At 36.1% G+C, this 19,685-nt stretch overlaps 1 protein-coding gene across 1 annotated transcript in view; it reads left to right on the plus strand.

The window, feature by feature from the left end:
* Dmxl1 (Dmx like 1) overlaps window positions 1–19,685 on the plus strand; it is a 206,533-nt gene that overhangs the window by 131,730 nt on the left and 55,118 nt on the right. Inside the window, exons 31-35 of the mRNA XM_012516760.2 lie at window positions 3,081–3,166; window positions 3,472–3,673; window positions 4,869–4,986; window positions 7,877–7,939; window positions 16,029–16,115. Of these exons, the coding sequence (XP_012372214.1) occupies window positions 3,081–3,166; window positions 3,472–3,673; window positions 4,869–4,986; window positions 7,877–7,939; window positions 16,029–16,115 (556 nt within the window). The remainder of the gene's footprint in view (window positions 1–3,080; window positions 3,167–3,471; window positions 3,674–4,868; window positions 4,987–7,876; window positions 7,940–16,028; window positions 16,116–19,685) is intronic.

Raw genomic sequence — 19,685 nt, forward strand, 5'->3', positions numbered from 1 at the left:
GCCGCTCCTCGGGGTCCAGCCTCCGGCGAAAGTTCCTCGGGCCGCGCGCGGGCGGGCTCGGCGGCCGCCTTCCTCGGGGCGGGCTGCGGTCCCCCCACAGAACTTGTGGGCCTCCTCAGGTGGACATTTTTTTTCGCCGAGGGGCCTGAGCACCGCGCTCTCTCGCCCCAGATCCCTCCGCGCCGGCTGCGCTCGGTTAACCCCAGCGTGCCCGGTGCGAGGAGCGGGGAGGGGGGGGGGCACTTTTCTCGTTGCTGGGACAAAATACCCGACACCCAAAACTAAGAAAGGAAGGGTTTATTTAGCTCACAGTTACTAGATGGTTGAGTCCATACTCAGCTGGCTCCAAAGCAGAGTGGCACATGGCAGAGGGTCGCAATTCATGGCGATAGAAAACAGTAAAGACCAAAAGGAGGAGTAGTGGCTTAGGCAGCAAAGGCAAAGAGAAAGCTTGTCCCTCTTCCTTATACTGCATCCAGGCTATCTGCCCCAGGGCAGGTGTAGCACTCATACCTATTAATCCTAGCATTAGATCAAGAATTACTCTAGAAGCCGCCCCATGACTACATGAGCCTTATAACTAGAGAAAAACCATAACAAATGGCATGATTTAAAAATACATAAATTTAAAAATAAATACATAAATTTTCAGAGGGCAGTGACACAATTAAGGGCAGTGACAATCCTTTACTGAAAAAATAATAGAATTTTACTTATGGGTTGGGTTTATTTCCCATTTTAGGTATTTGGTACATGGTCTCACTATATAGTTTGAACTTGCAGTGATCCTCCTGTCTCAGCCTCCCCAGAGCTGGTATTACAGGTGTGCCTCACCATGCCAGGTCTCAGTGGCCAACTCACTTTACCCCGAGGCAGGGCCAGCACAGGGATTGAACCCCAGTCCTTACACTTGCTTAAGCACATCTGCTGAGCTATGTCACTAGCCTTTTTTTTTCTTTTCCCCTGTTGAATTAGGTTTTTCTTTTTGAAAATACTATATAAAACATTTACATGACTCAGAAGTCAAACCAGGGACTGGGGAGATGGCTCAGTGGAAAGCGCTTGCCTTGCAAGCGCCGGGACCTGAGTCAATTCCTGGTTCCACCAAAAAAAAAAAAAAGAAAAAGAAAAAGTCAAACCCTGTAACTCAGCAAAAATAACAACAAAAAATCCAATTTAAACATGACCAAAGAATTTAAATAGACATTTCTCCAAAGAAGATGTCCAAATGACCAAGAAACACATGGAAAGGTGCTTTTAATCACTCAGGTGATACTAGTCAGAACCACAGAGGGATGCAGTCTGATACTCATTGCAGTGGCTACTACAAAAAAACAACATTGGCAGAGTTGGGGGTAACTTCTGTGCTCTTCTTGTAGGAATATAAAATTATGGAAGCCACCACTGTGGAAAACATTATGGTGTCTCCTCAAAACAGTGAAGATAGAGTTCCTATATGACTCAGCAATTCCACTTCTGGATAGTTCTCAAAACAAAAGCAGGCCCTCAAACAGATCTTTGTATGTTTATGTCCATAGCATTATTCATAGTAACCAAGGAACAGTACTGTCTGTTGACACATGAATGTACAATGTGGAAATTAAGTTACTCAGCCTTAAAAGGGAAGGAAGTTCTGACACATGACAAAAGCATGGATAAACATTGAAAACATTAGGCTCAGTGAAATAAGCCTGTCACACAAAGGTAATTAAGAGATTTATGTGTGAGCCCTGCCCCCAGGTCATGCTGAGCTGGCAATTGAGACTGGGTGTGGTGGTGTGCGCCTGTAATCCCAGCTCTTGGGAGGCTGTAAACAGGCAGGTCACTATGAATCCGATCTAATAGTAAGATCCTGACCACCCTGTAGACCCTTCCCTAAAGTACAAAAATTCAAAACAAAAATAAATAAATAAATAGCTAATACAACTTTTTTAAAAGTTGAACTATTTAAAAATTTGAAATTAGAAGTCTTTATCTCCTATATTCAATTCCTTCCCTATGCTATCTATAGATAATTAATTTTATTATTTTCTGGTTTGTTCCTCTGTTTGCAAAAATAAATACATCTATATAACCTACCCCCTGCTTTTGCAGAGAACAGCACTCCATATATTATGTTTCAAATTTTCAATTATTAGTACATATTGAAATTTTCTCCATATTAACTTAGAAATTTTAACTCATTATTGTTTTGTTCACTGTAAAATATCATACTTCAAAAATTGATTTATTGCCTGGGAGAGGGCTCAGTAGAATAACTACTTCCCTGGCAAGCGCAAGGGGCTGAGTTCAATCCCCAGCTCCACCAAAAAAAAAAAAAAAATGAGTTATTTACCTAATACTTTACTGATAAACAGTTCGGTTATTTTTAGTCTTCTAGTACTTTAAATAATATTGATTTGAGTTACTGCATGTTTATATTTTTTATTCTTATGTAGCTTCAGGATAGGTTCCTAGTAGTAGAGTTGTTGAGTCAAAGGTGATGTATTCATTTAAATCCCTGTGCAGATCTTTTTTTTTTTTTTTTTTCATATTTTTTTCTTGTCTTTTTTTTTAAATTTATTACCCTTTAAAGAAAAAAAAGCCTTTACTTGAGAGACATTATGGCAATAAATGGTATGTCATGACAAGAAATACATATTTAGAAGACCAGGATGGCAAGCACTTCAAGCGTGACCCCACTATTACACATCACCATCCTCAGTGCAGCTGCCTGGCTCGCAGGTACCAGCATATACAGTTAGTCAGGGTGAGAGTCTCACCAGCCAACCTCTGGTCTCAAAAACCTGCTGAATGTACCCCAGGATCACTGCCCCAGCCATCTCATGCATACAAATGTATGGCTTTGCCCCTGTCATTTTTCCCAGCTTTTCTCCTTGCCCACTCATTGTCCGTTCCTTAAGTTCTTGCTTTCCTTTTATTTGTGTTGTAACTTTCTATATGTAATTCCTCTTTTAAGTTGTTATACTAGGGAGACAATATGATATTTACAGATGTGGGTCTGGTTTATTTCACTTATAAGTATAGCTTCAAGTGGCATATGCAGATCTTTGACAGATACATTCTTGTTTTATTTTTAGTTGGTCATTGATGCGGTTGGCGATGGTACAATTGGTGCTCAACAATTTGAAAACCTTCTATCCTTTTGCAGGTCATGATCTTGCAGGTAATAAATATCTTAGTATGAAGTAAAAGTATGACTGCTTTGGTTTTTATTCAATCTATTTTCCTGAATAGTTGAGGAAAAGCTTACAGACTTCCTGTTCTAATAGTTTTCTTCCCACTAAAACTATCTTTGTCATCATTCTATTAGATAGCTGAGAAGAGCAACCTTTTTTCGGTTTGCTGAATTTCCATGTCCCCATATCTCCCATTAAAATGTGTTAAAACTTATATCAGGCTTTCTTATAATTAAATGTAGAGTTTTGTTGTTGAAGACAAATGGGAGTCAAATGTATTTTCCCTTTTTAGAGCTTCCAGTTAGTTCCCCTCTCTGTCACGCCATTCTAAAAACTCTTCAATGTTGGGAACAAGTTCTTCTTCGACAACTTGAAATCCATGGTGGACCACCTCAAAATTATATCTCAGGTCATACCTCTGAAGAGAGTTCATCTGCAGGTCCTGCAATTCTCCGCCACAAGGCTTTATTGGAGCCTACAAACACTCCTTTCAAGTAAGTTGTCCTCTGAATACTATTCTTAAGTAGGAATTTTACTAAATCAAAATGTTGTCATTTAGTATTTAGAAAAAATAAAATAAAATAAACTGAGACCTACATTTAATTGTTTGCTGTAGGTTTATGTGTGGGCCTTTGTGTAATGACTATGGTAGTTATGAAGGTCCAAATAGTAAGTATTACAGGGTTTCAGGATGTACTTTTACAGTTCCTGAACTCTTACCTCGGTACAGTGAAAGCAGCCACAAATAAATGTGGAGGCTTGATTAGTGTCCATTAAGCTTTATTTTTTAAAGTATGAGGCATGCTAGATTTGGCCTATGCTCTGTAGTTTACTGATACCTGCTCTAGAATAGTGTTGTTCAAAGTAGCAATCAGTAACTTTCACTGTCCATGAAGAAAGCTTCAACCAAAGGGTAAGTAAGTGCTATGCCTGCTTTATCCAGAAAGTCTTATACAAAAAAAAGTTCACCGTACTAAACACATTCCTTACTGGTTTATTATTATATTAAGGTTTTTTATGTTCTTTTAGAAGCTCTTAACTCATTATTTATCAATAGCAAAATGGAAAACACTGAGTAGCTCTACTTCTAGTTGTCTTCTAGAAAATATGCCTATTTTTGTTAGATCTTGTGTCCCTAGGTTAGGAATCCACCAGCTGTGGCCAGCTTCTATGTCCAAATCTAGCCTTCTTACTGCTTTTATAATTATATTATTATTGGATCACAGCCCTATTACAAGGTGACTGTCCATCATCTAAAATGCTTAGGACCAAAGTGTTCCAGTTTTCAGTTTCTTGGCTTTTCAAATATTTGCATACTTTACTGGTTGACTCTCCCTTTACTGCCATATACTGGTTGGTATACTCCAAATCCAAAATTTTTTTAGCATCATATCAGCACTTAAGAGTTAACATATTTAGGAGCATTTTGAATTTTGGAGCATTTCGGTTGTGACTGCTTTCTTGGTACTTTGGCAGAGTTGAGCTTTGTGATACAAACCATATGTTCCACAGAGTGTAAAATGTTTACTGTGTGATCTTTAAGAAAATGTTTGCTGGCTGCTTTCCTATATCACTTGATGTGATTCTAGTTAATTTATTTTAATAAACATTCATAATAGCTCCAAGGAATTGTGTTCAATTTAATCAGAAATATGCAAAGTACATATTTAAAATTTACTGTCTCTGTAGATCCAAACATCATCTGGCACTGTCTGTAAAGAGGCTTTGGCAATATTTGGTGAAGCAAGAGGAAATTCAAGAAACTTTTATCAGAAATATATTCACAAAGAAACGATGTCTCAATGAGGTATGTATATATTAAGACCTCCACTGTTCTATTCCAAAGCTTTTGTCTCTCAGCCATTTTTGATGCATTTTATAGATTTTTTGAAAATTCATTTTATATCATAAACATATGCTAGAACAAGTGATTCAAAAGAAAAGCAATAATTTTTTCATAAATTAATTTAAAGTGATTAATTTAGAGATATATGGGAATTTCTTGTCAAATATTAAGAATCTGTATCTTGCTTCCTGTGTTTTGATTAAGGACAAAGTAGAAATTTTCTCATTCTCATGTTACACTTAAGTCTATCTAAGAAGCTTTACTGAAATTGGGTTTTAACACTGAAAACATTTTACATATGTGTTTTCTTCTTCTTTACGCTATTCATAATTACATGAAATTAGGCAAACTCAAATTAATTTATAATTGTTCTATTGATTGATTATGCTTTGATGTTATCACCAAAAGTTTCTTTTTGTTTTGGATTTTTTTGAGGGTTATTTATTTCAGTGCTACTAAGAAAGTACCAGTTTGTCAATATGGAAAACTTACATCTGAGTGTAAATGAACATTTTGCTTCCTTCATTAAGAAAGGCACTAAAAACTATTAAGTGAATAAACAGTGATATAATTATGTAGTCAATTTTTTTTTTTAATCTCATCTCAACGAATAACAAAGTTCACAAATGTAAGCTGGTCTGTGAACCACATTTTGGGTAGCACTGAATTAATCTGAAACAAAAAGGACAGAATGAGAAAAGAATTATGATGTATTACATACATGTACCAATTCTGCGCAATGAATGTGATCATTATGTGCTGTAAAAATGAGGCAGTAAAAGATAATTTTTTTTTTTTTTTTAATGGGAGGGAGAAGAGGTACTTCTGGAGAAATAATGCAAATAACATGACATCAAACCTCAATAGAAGAAAATTATATATATATATCTCTCATTGTATCACTGACATAATTTGTAAAAGACAGTTGTTTGTACCATTATTTATCATTTCCTTGATTTTGTACATATATTTAAGTTGATCACACTAGGAATAGAATATATAATATTCAGACTTTTTTTGACATTAGTACCTTAGTTTTACCCTGAAATCTTAAGAAATGTGAATGTTTCATTTGTAAACCTTATGTAAAGTGTGTCTTAGTATATGAGTTACCATGAGAACATTTATAGAAAATGTTTGGATAAACAAAATTAGGAACAAGTATGCTAAAGAAGAGTATGACTGATTAAGATATGTGAATTGGGAAGTGTTAGGGGATACTGTAGGATAACCAAGGCAGAATGCATAAAAACAGTAGATTAGTGATCCATCTACATATTTTACATTTCTTTGTTACTTTTATTGAAGTTATTTTCATTGAAAGCATAAATACAAGTGGTGAACTAACAGCTTTGCAATCAATAAGCTAAATATTTTCTCTGAATTATTTTTTTTTAATTTGCAAAATGACCATTTCACCCTGGCTTTGCAATTTTTGATCAGTAGACTTAATTTGCTCTTCTATTCATTTAGAAGTTACGACATATTTTGTTGCTGCTTTGCTGTTTTATTCTTCATGTTACTTTTTTTTTTTTTTTTTTAAGATATAGGGTCTTGCTACACAGTTCAGACTCATAGTGATCCTCCTGTCTCAGCCTTCCCAGTGCTAAGATTACAGGCATGCACCCCCACACCCAATTCCAGGGCCAACATGGCAAGACAGGGCATGCAGTGTGCTTGCCAGGCAGGCACTTATGCTGCCAAGTTACCTCCCCATCCCCTCTTAGACTTTTTGACATGGAGATATGAAAAAGAAAATTTTGTATAGCAAATATAGGTTAAAGTTAAATAGAATCTTTTTTTTTTTTTTTACTGGGAATCAAACTCATGACCTTGTGCTACTGAACTGTATCCCCCACTAGAATCTTATCTTCATTGATTTGGTATGAAATTATTTAATCTTTTCTAAAAACTTGACCACTCACAAAGTTACCTTCTATTTATTTGCATAAAATGATAATCCTAAGTTGTTGTGATCTTTCAGCTGAAGAAATGGGTGGGAGGTGATGAAGAGTTTCAGACCGTTGCTTTATTTTCTTTCTATGTGTGAAAATTTAACTTTGCTATTTCTGACCTGTTTCTTTATCTGACCTTGAAGTCCAGCCTACCTTCAGATCTTTTCCTATATAGTATCATTTAAAGAAGAATGTCTTCTCTACTTGTACTTATTTGAAAATTGAACACTACTTACTTATGCTGCAGATAGATTGCCTGAGCCATCCTATCAAAAACATGGGGCTAGGCAACTGTGATCTTTGTTGCTAATTCCTCTTTCTGTTTTATTTCATTTTCTGAGAATTGAAAGTTTTGAATCAACTTTTTCTTTATCTGTTAATATCCCCCTTTTAAGAAGGATATGTTTGTCTCCAGTCAGCTTATTGACGATTTTTGGCCAAATTTCTATGAAAGAATTTTTAAAAGTAGGAACAGAAATTTCTCAGTCAGGTTTTCCTGAACGGTTATATATCACAGAAATAAGTCATAGTAGTGTTGAAGAGAACAATGTTATTTTTTCTTGATAGTACTCTACCAGTAGTGCCACTGAATTTTTAAATATAAAGTACTTTAGGCTCAATCTTGATTTAATGTCAACATTTCAAAATAAGTAAAATTTGTATGTGGTAGAACAAAATTTGTAGTGGTGGTTAATGTATTCTGTTGTCCTGCACCCTAACTATGCACTCTCAGCAATACTTTTTTTTAACATATATGAGATTTAAGAATAATAATTTAGTTTCATATTCTTTTCTAGTCAATTTAGTTAAAATATAATTTTTTAAAATACCCCCAGTACTTTTCATGCTACATCTCACGTTTATTCTTTGTCATGTGATATTCTTTCTTGATGAAGTCATTAGGGGACAGCAGTGAAGCCATCAAAAATTCTATGATGGAGAAGCCAAACATCAACAAGGTACAAACATCATTCAACTGAAATTGGAAATTGCATTCTTAATCAGAAGTACAAAGTCTTTTTGTCTTGATTTTGACCACACTTTATTTTCAATGGAATGAGAGTATTATTCCCTCAATTTATCTTCCATTTTAAATATTACAAACATAAAAATCATTTTCTTTAATTAAATAAGAATGCAGTTTTAAGAGAGGTTGAATGTATCCTGCTTCGGCTACAGATTTTTCTGAGTAAATACATCTAAAGTTCTTAATACATGTAATTGTACTAACAGCAGTACAAGTATAGTAACTTGTCCCATTTCTGCAAGGATCATTTTTGAAGACAAAAATTTCTCCATTATGATATTAATCCCTAAAAAATAAAGTGAATACTATTACATATACTGTTCATTTTACTGCATGCAGCTCAAAATTAGTACTTGTGAACCAGAGTAGAAGATTGAGAATTTATACAATCATTAAATAACTCCTAGATGGAGTGCACATTCAAATATGACCATTGGTTGATATATAAATCATATTTCGTGTTTTGTAGGGTTGAGTAATTTTTTTTTTTTTTTAAACAGAACCAGGGATTGAACTCAGCGCTTATTGCACTGAGCTATCTCCTCGAACCCTAGAATTGAGTGATTTTAAGACAGTGTTAGAATAGTGATTTATTCTAAGGAGAAATTTTCTCAAAAGGTTTTTTGTTAAATCCACTTAAGCTACTTCTTATTCTTTCCCAGTAAAATTTTTGGTAAAATAGAGGAAATAATTCTATGCAATTAATAAAAAAGACTTGTTTGATATCAGATATATAACTACAAATGTGGCAAAATATGTGTATGTGGCTTCATGCTTTTAAAATTTCTATTGATTTTTGGAAGTTGGAATATAATTCAGATTTTTCATTGGTTAACATTTTTCTTTGGGTTATTGACTCTTAATTACTGTTTGTATATTATCAAGAGTTCTTATCCAAAGATTTTTCTTGGGACATTATATATAAAGTATTAATAATCATAATGTTGTATTTCTAAAGCCAACTCCATGCTACATCTAAATGTAGTCTTTCTGTTTGGTTAACATCATAGCCACTTTTAAAGCCAGCATTTTCAACTCTCCGTTATACTTTTTTTAAAGAAGTCTTTATTAAACGTATTTTATCTTTAAAAAAACTACACATGTTTACGGTATGTAGCTTGATCAGTTTTGGCATATGTATATACTTTGACACATCACACCATGGAGATAATAAATTTATCTATCACTCCTCAAAGTTTAATCCCTCCTTTCGCTGCCATTTTCCTCCTCAAGCAACTACATATCTGTTCCTGACGTTACAATTTCATGTTCTAATATTTTATGTGAATGAATTTTGTGTCTTTTGTTTTGACTACAGTTTGTATTGTTAGCTCTTAACAGTTGATTCCATCTTAGAGGTATTTCATATGAATGCTTTGAAAATTCATGCACATGGTTCTGTATGTGGAGATCGGCTTTCATATCCTGTCTCCACTGGACCATATAACTTTTTAGGAAACGGTTTTCTAGTTACTTCATATTCTTACAATCACTTGGTATTGTGACCAGTCCCTTACAAGCATCCTCAACTTCCCTGCCATGTTTGTTCTATATTATACTTGCCTTGAAATTCCCAAACCTGTTTAAATCCACACTCTGTCCTATTTTGTGTCAGTATACAAGCAAGTAAATGTGGACGAAGGAGAAACAAAAACCATGGAGCTTGCCTCACTTAATAGTATGAATTCCAAAATAATTTAAAATTACTGTGCAATTATACTAAATTATTCTATAGTAAATTTGGTTTTCCTTTCTCTTCTGCATTGGCCACATTTTTTTTTTTTTCTTTGTTTCTTTCTTTGTATTGGGAATTGAATTCAGTACCTTGTGCTTACCAAGCAGGTGCTGTGCCGCTGAACTACATCCCTGGCCCTCTCCTCATACTTCAAGTGTGTTTACTACTGCCAACAGATCACCATGTTTTGCTATCTAAATAAGTGTATCCAACATAAATTTAACACAATATTTCCAGCATCAAACCTAATTTATTCTGCCTGCCCTAATGGTGGATATGTCACTCTCTTGTGTAAGGGTAAAATCTTCACTTGTGTACAGATGCTATCAGTTCTTTTCTATCTGTGGACATTGCTTAAAGTCTTATCACAACTCTCTTCTTCATAAATTTTTGCCTCTCTTAGATTATTCTTACTGGCATGAACAAATATATTTTAAAATATGACCTTTAAAATTATTTTTCTGTGCTCCATATGGCAAAACTAATTTATGAATTTGCCTTTAAAGTTATTCAAGAAAATGTAAAGAACAGTGTTTCAGGACACAAAGGCACACACCTATCATCCCAGCAAATTAGGAGGCTGAAGCAAGAAGATCACTTGAGACCAGGAGTTTGATGCCACTTTCTTTTTAAAAGAAAATGGAGGGGCCGGCAAGATAGCTCAGCAGACTAAAGCGCCTGCTTAGGCAAGCACAGGGACCACAGTTCAATCCCCAGCACTATATGCCACGCCAGCCCCACCCCCAGGGTGGGCTGAATAAGCCAAACACACACACAAAAAGGGAAAGGATAAGAAAGAAAATAATATTGCAAACACCAATATACCAAGTACTCAGCATAAATAGTCACAGAGTCATTCAACTAAACTAAGTTTAGGGGCTGGGGAAATGGCTCAGTGGAGTAAGCACTTCCTTGGCAAGTGCAAGGGCCTGAGTTCAATCTCTGGCTCTACCAAAAAACAAATAAACTAAGTGTAGTTGAATGACTCTGACTCCCTCTTTATTCACTAAATATCACAGTGTTTCTAATTAAATTATATATTATCTCCTGCCTATGTCACAGATTGCCCTCATCATGGTTATTTCAGTATATTATAATTCAGCAGTCAGTTTTCTTTTCTTTGAGCCTTTCAGTGTTCTTTGGTACTGCTGACCCGACATTTTCTTAAAATTATTCCCTCTACTTCTAAAATATCAAAGTCTTCTGTTTCTTTTGTTAGCTAACTTACTGATAGTTACTGATTTGCCCTATCTTTATCCTTCCACTAAAATGTTTAGTGCCTCAGACTTAGTTCTCTAACATTTTCTCTTCACTAGCTTTTTTTTTTTTTTATTTTTTTTTATTTTTAGGCAAGGGTCTACAGGGTGTTCAGGGTCTCACTACTAGATCTGATGCATAGTGATCTGTCTGTTTACAGCTTCCCAAGAGCTGGAATTACAGGCGTGTGCCACCACGCCCAGTCCAATTGCTTTCTCAGCATGCCCTGGGGGTGGGGTCAGCATGGCGGGGCCAGCATGGCAGGCCCAAGAATTGAACCCCCCAACCCTGTGCCTGCTTGCAGGCGCTTTAATCCGCTGAGCTATTTCTTTGCATTATCTTATGGCTTTAATATCGTCTGTATCATAACAACTCAAATATCTCTAGTCTCAATTCATTTCATGAACTCTTCATATCTATTCCCAACCTAAACCTACTCTTTCCTCATCTATCTCAGTAATGTATAGAGTACTTTCAACTCACCCATTTTCAAGGTGTAATCAAAAAATACAATGAATATTCAAACTTGCTTTTAAAAATTATTACAGTAAAAGGTGTGCTAACATTAATCCTATTAAGAATATTCCCCCTCATTTTGAGCACACTTTTCGTTCTTCTCACTTTCTGAAGCAGTTCTAGGATTCTTTTTTCATATGTATTTTAAATTGTGCTATTGTGTCTGTCTTGATATCCTAAATTGACTTTAAGTGTTACTTTGACTTGGAGAGGAGCCAAAAGTCACATGGTGCCATAACATAGGAATGATTTGGATAAGGATGTGCTATACTGTTTTCCAACCTGCCTTACCTTTTGGTGGCACTTTGTAGCAGCATTCACTGTATTTTTGATCATAAAGACATAAGACTTCTATGACTGTTTCAGAAAGTGGTAAGAACAATGGGATAACTGTGTTCAAAGTGAGGGAGTATTTTAAAGAGGATTGATGACAGTGTAACTTTTACTATAATAAATTTTTGAACATTTATTGTATACAGTAGCCCCTCGTTATTTTGCAGATCAACTATGGCGGACGTATTGTTTCATGGGTTTTCAAAAAATATCTAAATTATTTATCATGGACTTTTTTTGCTATATCATGGGATTTTGTAGTACTATACAGTATACATATGCTGTTAGAATTATGTAAGTTTACAAGTCTAGAAAATGGCTTAGAACATTAGTGTTTTTAAAAAGTGTGGGAAAGTTTTATAAGAGTGTGGGCAAGGTGTATAAAGCCTTAAAATACATATAATACTAAAATATAATATCGCTACTTGCTGATTTTCACTTACTACGGGGGTGTATGGAATATAACCTCCATGATAAGTGAGGGAGCACTGTACTATGTTTTGAACATACCTCATATCTCCCCTGAAGAATAGGAATCATCTTTTCTTTCTACTGTCACTAAAATTAGAGTTCATTAGCAAAATTTATTCTAGTTTATTCTAATTCTAGTCACTTAACAATATCACTGTTTCTACCACCCTAATCCAGTCTGCTACCACTGCTCACTTTATCCACGATAGTAGCTTCTTATTCATTGGTACTCTATGAAGTTCATCTCTGCTTGAGCTTTCTTCCCACATATGGAAAATTTTAAAAAGTTCTGGTAGAATCTAACACATTTCCCTCTATCTAACCAAACTGGTTTTCCTGATGCCGTTCTCATACCCTTTATGGTTTAGTTCACAACAATCAGAATTTTCAGAACCCTCTAGCAACTTCACAGCCTGAAAATTACATAAGTACTCTATTACAGCTTTTAGGACCCTGCATTATCTGAACCCTGCCTAATTGTCTTAATTGTATTTCCTTTTATTTGATCAAATCATTTGCCTTTCTCCTCTGGGATTCTGATTCTATGTCTGATACAGGGTTCAGAATCTTCATTTGTAAAACATCACCAGCGTTCATTCACTCATCTTAATACCACAGTATTCAGAAGCATAGTTTTAAATAAGAGGACAAGAATGTTTTTCCAGTGAAGTTTATGTCTGCTTGAGCTTTCCTTCTGCATATGGAAAATTTTTAAAAGTTCTGGTAGAATCACATTTCCCTCTATCTAACCAAATAGCTGGTCCATCTGCTCTATGAACATGTCATCTGTCTCAGCTTCTTCAAAACCTAGAAGTTTACACTTAGTATATTTTAGGTACCAGCCAGAAACATGATTAAATTGGGATTTTGTCATAAAATGACAAAATTATACATTCTTTTTGGACCGGGGCCCTCTTATTGCTGAACCAGAGGTAAGACTTTCCTTAAAGATTACACTGAAGCTAGACCATTCATCAGATACAGAAACTTTTATGTTTGCAATCGTGTTTCAGATTACAGTAGATTTGATTTTACATCTAATGATGATGATTTTTTATTTCCATAGGAGTATCTTGGTTTGGGAGTCTATAAGTGTTGCAGCTATATTTTCTTCACTAAGACAGAACACTTTGTTACAGGGAAACTTCCAAATGACACAGGGAGAAAAACTGATCTCCCAATCTGAAAAGATACTTGGGCTGAGTTCGTGTTCTCTAAAACCGAAGAATGAATTTTAGGAACAAACAGGTTATAAGCAGACTATACTGGGGGAAAAAAGCTCCTCTGAGAGAGGGACAGAAGGGGAGCCCAGGTGGGTTGTCCCCGGGAAACTGTCTCTTCCAGGGACTTTATATTATAGAGGAAAACCATGTGGTGAGGTGGGTCTAAAATGACGGAGAAGACATGGGAACGCGCTTAAGTGGGCATGAGGTGGGACAAAACTATGGTCAACCAATAAGGTTACAAGCACCATTACTCTGGTAAAATTGATTAAATCCAGTACCAAATGGGGAAGTGAGTCATGGAGCAAGCAGGCATGAATATGGACAGGGTCTCTTCCTGTTGGGGGTTGGGCTAGTGACTGGGAGCTTTCAAGGTGATTGATACCTATTTAGAACATCAGTTCCTGATTTCCATCCCTGGGGAAGTATGTAGCTATGTTTCCTCTAGTGTCTTGGTCTTGAGGTGTGGTCCATACAGGAATGTCTGTCTCTTCCAAGTTGTAAAGTCATCTTGTCTCCTTGAGGGCTATAATTCAGATGCCTAGAACAACTTGACACCACAGTTTAAAAGAGGGTAGGTTTAGTTTTGGCTGATATCTTTAAATATCTTTGTCTATGGTCAGCAGGCTTAAATACAGAAATGGCATGGTGGAAAGGCCTGCCCTGAATGAAAGCTGCTCACCTAATAGGCGCCAGGAAGTAGAGCCCAGATAGAAATATGCCCTTCCAGGATGCACTTCTAATCACCTTTCAAAAGTGGAGCAACTCAGATCTAAGCCATACGGCCATCTTAGTTGTCACTTTCAAAAATACTGTCAGCCAACCCTGGTGAGCTCAGTGGTCAGTGCTCAGGTGTTAGTAATATTTTTTTAAACTTTGCAAAAAAATCAATTGTATGCTATTTTCAAATGAATAAGTTCCTCATTTTGCAATGAGTGAGGAAGCAATTTATAGTCATTCCTTTTAAAACATTGATAGATTAAATAATATCCAACATTAAGCAGTTCTTTTTTTTTTTTTTTTTTTTAATGTATTTGGTTTTACAGGGTCTCACTACACAGCTCAGACTTGCGATCCTCCTGCTTTCATCCTCCCCAGCACAGGGATTGCAGGGGTGCACCACAACACTCAGACTCTCACCAGCTCAGCCTGCCTTGGGGGCAGGACTGGTGCAGCATGTGGTGTCAGAGATTAAACCAAGGTCCCTGTGCTTGCCTAAGCAGGCACTGTAGTCTGTTGAGCTATCTCACTAGCCCATTTCCAACTCTTAAAAAGTGCCTTTTTCAACTTTCATTTTAAGAATGTTGATTTTTATATGGTATTCAGAGTTCAAAGATATTATAGCCTCTCTAAGATGACAGAATTTATCCCTTGTGTAAACTAAATTGAATTAGGGTTTACTTAGCTACCAAAACAGTTACTGATTTGGGTGAGTTAGCATACCTTCTAAGATAAGATCTCAAGTTTCTTATCTATAACTTGAAGGTTATTTTAGACCAGAAGTTAGTAAACTACAGCCAGCTGGACAAATCCTATCTTTTTTTTTTCTTTTTTGCATAGCTAAGAACAGTCTTTACATTTTTTTAAAAAAATTTATTTATTGGTAGAGGGTCTCACTACACAGCTCAGACTTGCAGTGTCCCTCCTGTCTCAGCCTTCCAGCACTGGAATTACAGGGGTGCGCCACCACTCTTGGTTTTGGGGCCAGCATGGCTTCTGTGGCGCTCCGGGGCCAACACGGCATGCTGTACTGGTGATGGAATTTGGGTCCTTGTATTTGCCAGACAGATGCTTAGACCTCCGAACTATTTCCCCAGTCTGTCTTTACATTTTTGAAGTGTTGTTTGAAAAATAAGATGGGCCAGGAAGATGGCTCAGTAGAATACTAGCACAAGGGCCTGAGTTCAATCCCTGCCAAAAAGGAAAAATAAAAAAAGGAAGAATATTCAACAGTGACCCTTTTTGATCAATAAAAAGGGAAATATTTACAATCCTATCTTTTTATTTTTCTTTTTTGGCCTTCTCAGGCTGCCCTGTGGGCAGGGCTAGCACAGCATGTGGTGCTGGGAATCGAACCACCGTCCCGTAGACTGCAGAGCTATCTCACTGGCCCCTACAATCCTATCTTTTAATATTTATAAAATATTAATAAAAGATTATAATACTAAGAAACTTGGTATATAAATCTTACTTCAATAATTAAAATATCTTGAGACTTTAACATTAATTCAGTATAGCTTGGATGGATAACCAATTAATGAAGTCATATGTTCTGTCACTTATCTTTTCAAATGTAAAAAAGCAAGTTTGAAAAAAATTTAAATTCCCCTATTTTTGTTTTACAGATAATTAGCATGTAAGCAATACCTTTGGGTTTGAAATAAAGTTTTCTTAGAATAATTAATGCAAGTACTATGTAAAATTTGCATACATTTGTTCTGATTCTAAGGTTATTATATTTTTGCACTTTATTTTCTCCAATTTAGATAGAAGCAGATTTGGGCTATCCTGGAGGTAAAGCAAGAATTATTCATAAGGAATCTGATATTATCACTGCCTTTGCTGTTAATAAAGTGAGTATATGGAAATTTTTGTTAGGTATCCACTTTTGAAAAATATGTTATTTTATCATTTTATTCATTTTCACTTTCTCTAATCCCTCTCTGTTATAGTTTTTATTTTATAAAATGATTACATTATTTGACAATGTGATTATATTAAATAATTTGGGAAATATAGCTAATAAAATATTTGCACAGAAATAGCAAGTATTTGTGCAGTAGCTTTAGAATTTATGGAAGATCTAGTAGTAACACAAAAAAAAGTTTTTCTGTATTTCCACTGTATGTTGAATGTGATTCTTAATATTTGATAAAATTTAAGCTTATATTTGACTTATAAATTGTCCACTTTGACTTACTGCTCCAGTAAGAGCCAGTTACTGTGTTTTCTTAACCTTCTACTTAACATTCTACTCAGAGATGTCCGTAGCCACCAATAGAAAAGATAGTTGTGGGTATAATAGTTCAAGGTTGATGTTTATGTTAATGATTTCTCCCTTCTGTTTCCCTGCATAGGTTCTAGTGATTTCTAGTCAAACCTTTTATTTTCTTTCTACTAATTTAAAGGTTATCTGCATTTGAGTATTCCTAAAGGATACTTAAGGAAGATGTGTACACACACATACCCAGGTGTTCCTAAATTGGAAGCAATTTTAAAAGAAATTTATGTATTTATTTATTTTTTGATGCAGCGTCTTGCTACACAGTTCAGACTCGTAGTGATCCTCCTGTCTCAGCCTCCCCAGTGCTGGGATTACAGGCATGCACCACCATGCATAGTTTCGGGGTTGGCATGGTGTGCCTGGAATTCTGGAGCTGGTACCAGGGATCAGACTCAGATCTTTGCACTTGCCAGGCAGGCTCTTAGACCACCAAGATATCTCCCCAGCCATGCAGTAATTTTAAATGTTACTTAGATGTATATCTTGTGGCTTACTTACTTAGAAATCTTTTTACCAGGTGGTTCTTTATCTCCCCAGTGGTGGCAGACCTATGGTATACATGCTGCAGTAGTGATTTTTGTATCATTGAAAGCTCTAAAAGGCTCACCATTATGCCCCTGTACTATCTTCTCTTTGATTTTTGCTAGACAATTTCTTTGCTATTTTGTCCTCATAATTTCCTATACTATTTGTCTCATTCCTCTTGTAAACATCCTAGAACAATGTCTAGTTCTTTGAAGCAGGTAAATTTGGAATTAGCCCATTAGCTCAGTTTTCAAGTTGCAGTTTCTGTTTAAACACACACACACACACACACACACACACACACACACACCCTTATGCCTTCCCAAAAGAAGGTATTATTTTAAATATTCTATTCATTTAAAACAACTTTTTTTCTTTGAAGGTATATGCGTGTATAATGATTCACATGTATAAAATCTGCCATTTTATGTATTTAAATATTTCTCCATTTTTTATTACAGTTTTATCCTTGTTAAATTTATAACTAAAAATATCTTTTACTTTAAATTTCATTGAGATTAAATGTTTTCTTGTTTGATACCAGTTTGTATTAAGAAATGGAAAGATGAGATTTTACTTCACATTCATGCTAACAAGTGAACATACATTGTTTTACGGCTACTGTTTGATCACAGATAAAGGATGGCTTAATTTTAACAGCAAGAACAGTAGTCAGAATATGAGCATCTTCACACTGGTTGCCTGAGCTACACTTCCTACAGGAACAGATAGTACCTACACCTGTAGTAAATCATGTTACAGGAAAGGATTACTGACTATAGAGGAGCTAGGTTTCTTATAAGAGACAATATGCACAACTGCCTTTTGCTGTGGATGGAAAGACGATATGAGTAGCCTAGAGATAGTGCAAAACAATGCACAGTATATAACTTACAAAGCATTCAGTATTGGTGAGAGCCATTGAGAATTATCTCCATCTAAGGGCAGGGTCCTGAGTTCAAAGTGCAGGGTCCTAAGTTCAATCCCCAGTACCACAAAAAAAAAAAAAAAAAAAAAAAAGTAAATACTATTGTCTCCATCTAGGTATGTTTCCAGAGTTTCAGCTTTTTCATATTAAATGGTATTAATGCTTTACATAATAATAATGTTGTTTTCTGTTTGCTGTCAATAACTTCCCTATTTCTGTTTGAGATGTGCTTTTATTTGTGCCATTGATCAGACACAGGTCTTGCATGTGCTACACACTTTAACACTGAACTATATTCCTAGCCTAAGATTCACTATTTTAAGTCATCAACCTTTAAAATTTTATATAATTCTGATCAGTTTTTCATTTATGCTTGCTTATGGCTTATTGCTTCCATGATTTTTCTACTCTTACAACTTCTCTCTATTTTTTTTCTTGCTCTTAGTACAGGGTCTACAGGATCTCGCTATGTAGATCAGACTCCTAGTGATCCTCCTGTTTCAGCCTCCCAAGCACTGGGATTACAGGCACGCACCACCATGCCTAGTCTCAATCACAGTCTCAGCATACCCTGAGGGGACGGCATGGCACAGCACGCTGGGGATTGAACCCACTGTGCTCTGCCTACGTAGGCACTTTAGTCCACTGAACTATCTGGCTGGCCCTCTTACACCTTTTCTCCGTGACCCTTTTGAGGTTTTCGGGTTTTTTTAACCTAATGTTCAAAGGCTTTAGAAGAATTTGCTATTTTATTTGTAATGATTAACTGATACATCTTTGGAGTTTCCTAGCTCTCTCACCTTTTATAACATTCAGAGCTCTGTCTTCTTCAGATTCTTCACAAGTGGTTTTGGTAAGGTTGAACTTCATTGTGCTGACAAGTTTAGTCTTCAACTATTGGTCTCAGCACTCCTGTCACAACAGCCCCACGATGGTTGGGCCCGTGGATACACACCAGTGTGCCTACTCCCTCCACATTTTGAATTGTGAAAACTTAAATCATAGTCAGTGAGGTCTCGGGACATAAAAGAACCTGTACTCTTAACATCTTGTAACTCAATTGTGTCCCAAATTTTCTGATCAAGGAGATTATGGGGCCACAGAGGAAGGTAATCAACAATGTAGAGTGTGCCTAAGGAGAGTCACCTAGTGAGAAAACGTTCTCTCAGGCTTTCACAGAGAGCAAACTGGTCAAGCAGTGGCTGTGAATTATCCACATGGCTGGCACTGACAAAGGATCTGCAAACTGTGGTACAGGGTTTTAGGGTAAATCCTGAGGGGATTTGACTGACCTTGTCAAATACAAGAGTTACATTGCTTGTTATGTAGGTCTTGCTTTATCTTGGTCTTAACCATCCTGCAGAAAAGTATAAAAACGAGGTATAAAAAGTAAACCTACATTAATATGCTGAGCTGTAAAAGGCTCAAGTCAACAACTTCTGACATTGCCAGTCCTGTGGATAACCCACTATTATGGACTACTAGACTATATTGTATTACTTTGCTGAGTTCACGCACCTACAATATTTGAATGACAATGGAATACCCATCTCTGACAAAAGTAAAAACAAAGAAGGGGGATATAAGTGAAGGACCAGGGGCCAGGGAGATGGCTCAGTGGAATAAACACTTCCCTGGCAAGTGCAAGGGCCTGACTTCAATCCCTGGTTCTGCCAGAAAAAAAAA

The sequence above is a fragment of the Octodon degus genome, unplaced genomic scaffold (assembly GCF_000260255.1).
Source record: "Octodon degus isolate 3935 unplaced genomic scaffold, OctDeg1.0 scaffold00124, whole genome shotgun sequence".
Taxonomy (NCBI): domain Eukaryota; kingdom Metazoa; phylum Chordata; class Mammalia; order Rodentia; family Octodontidae; genus Octodon; species Octodon degus.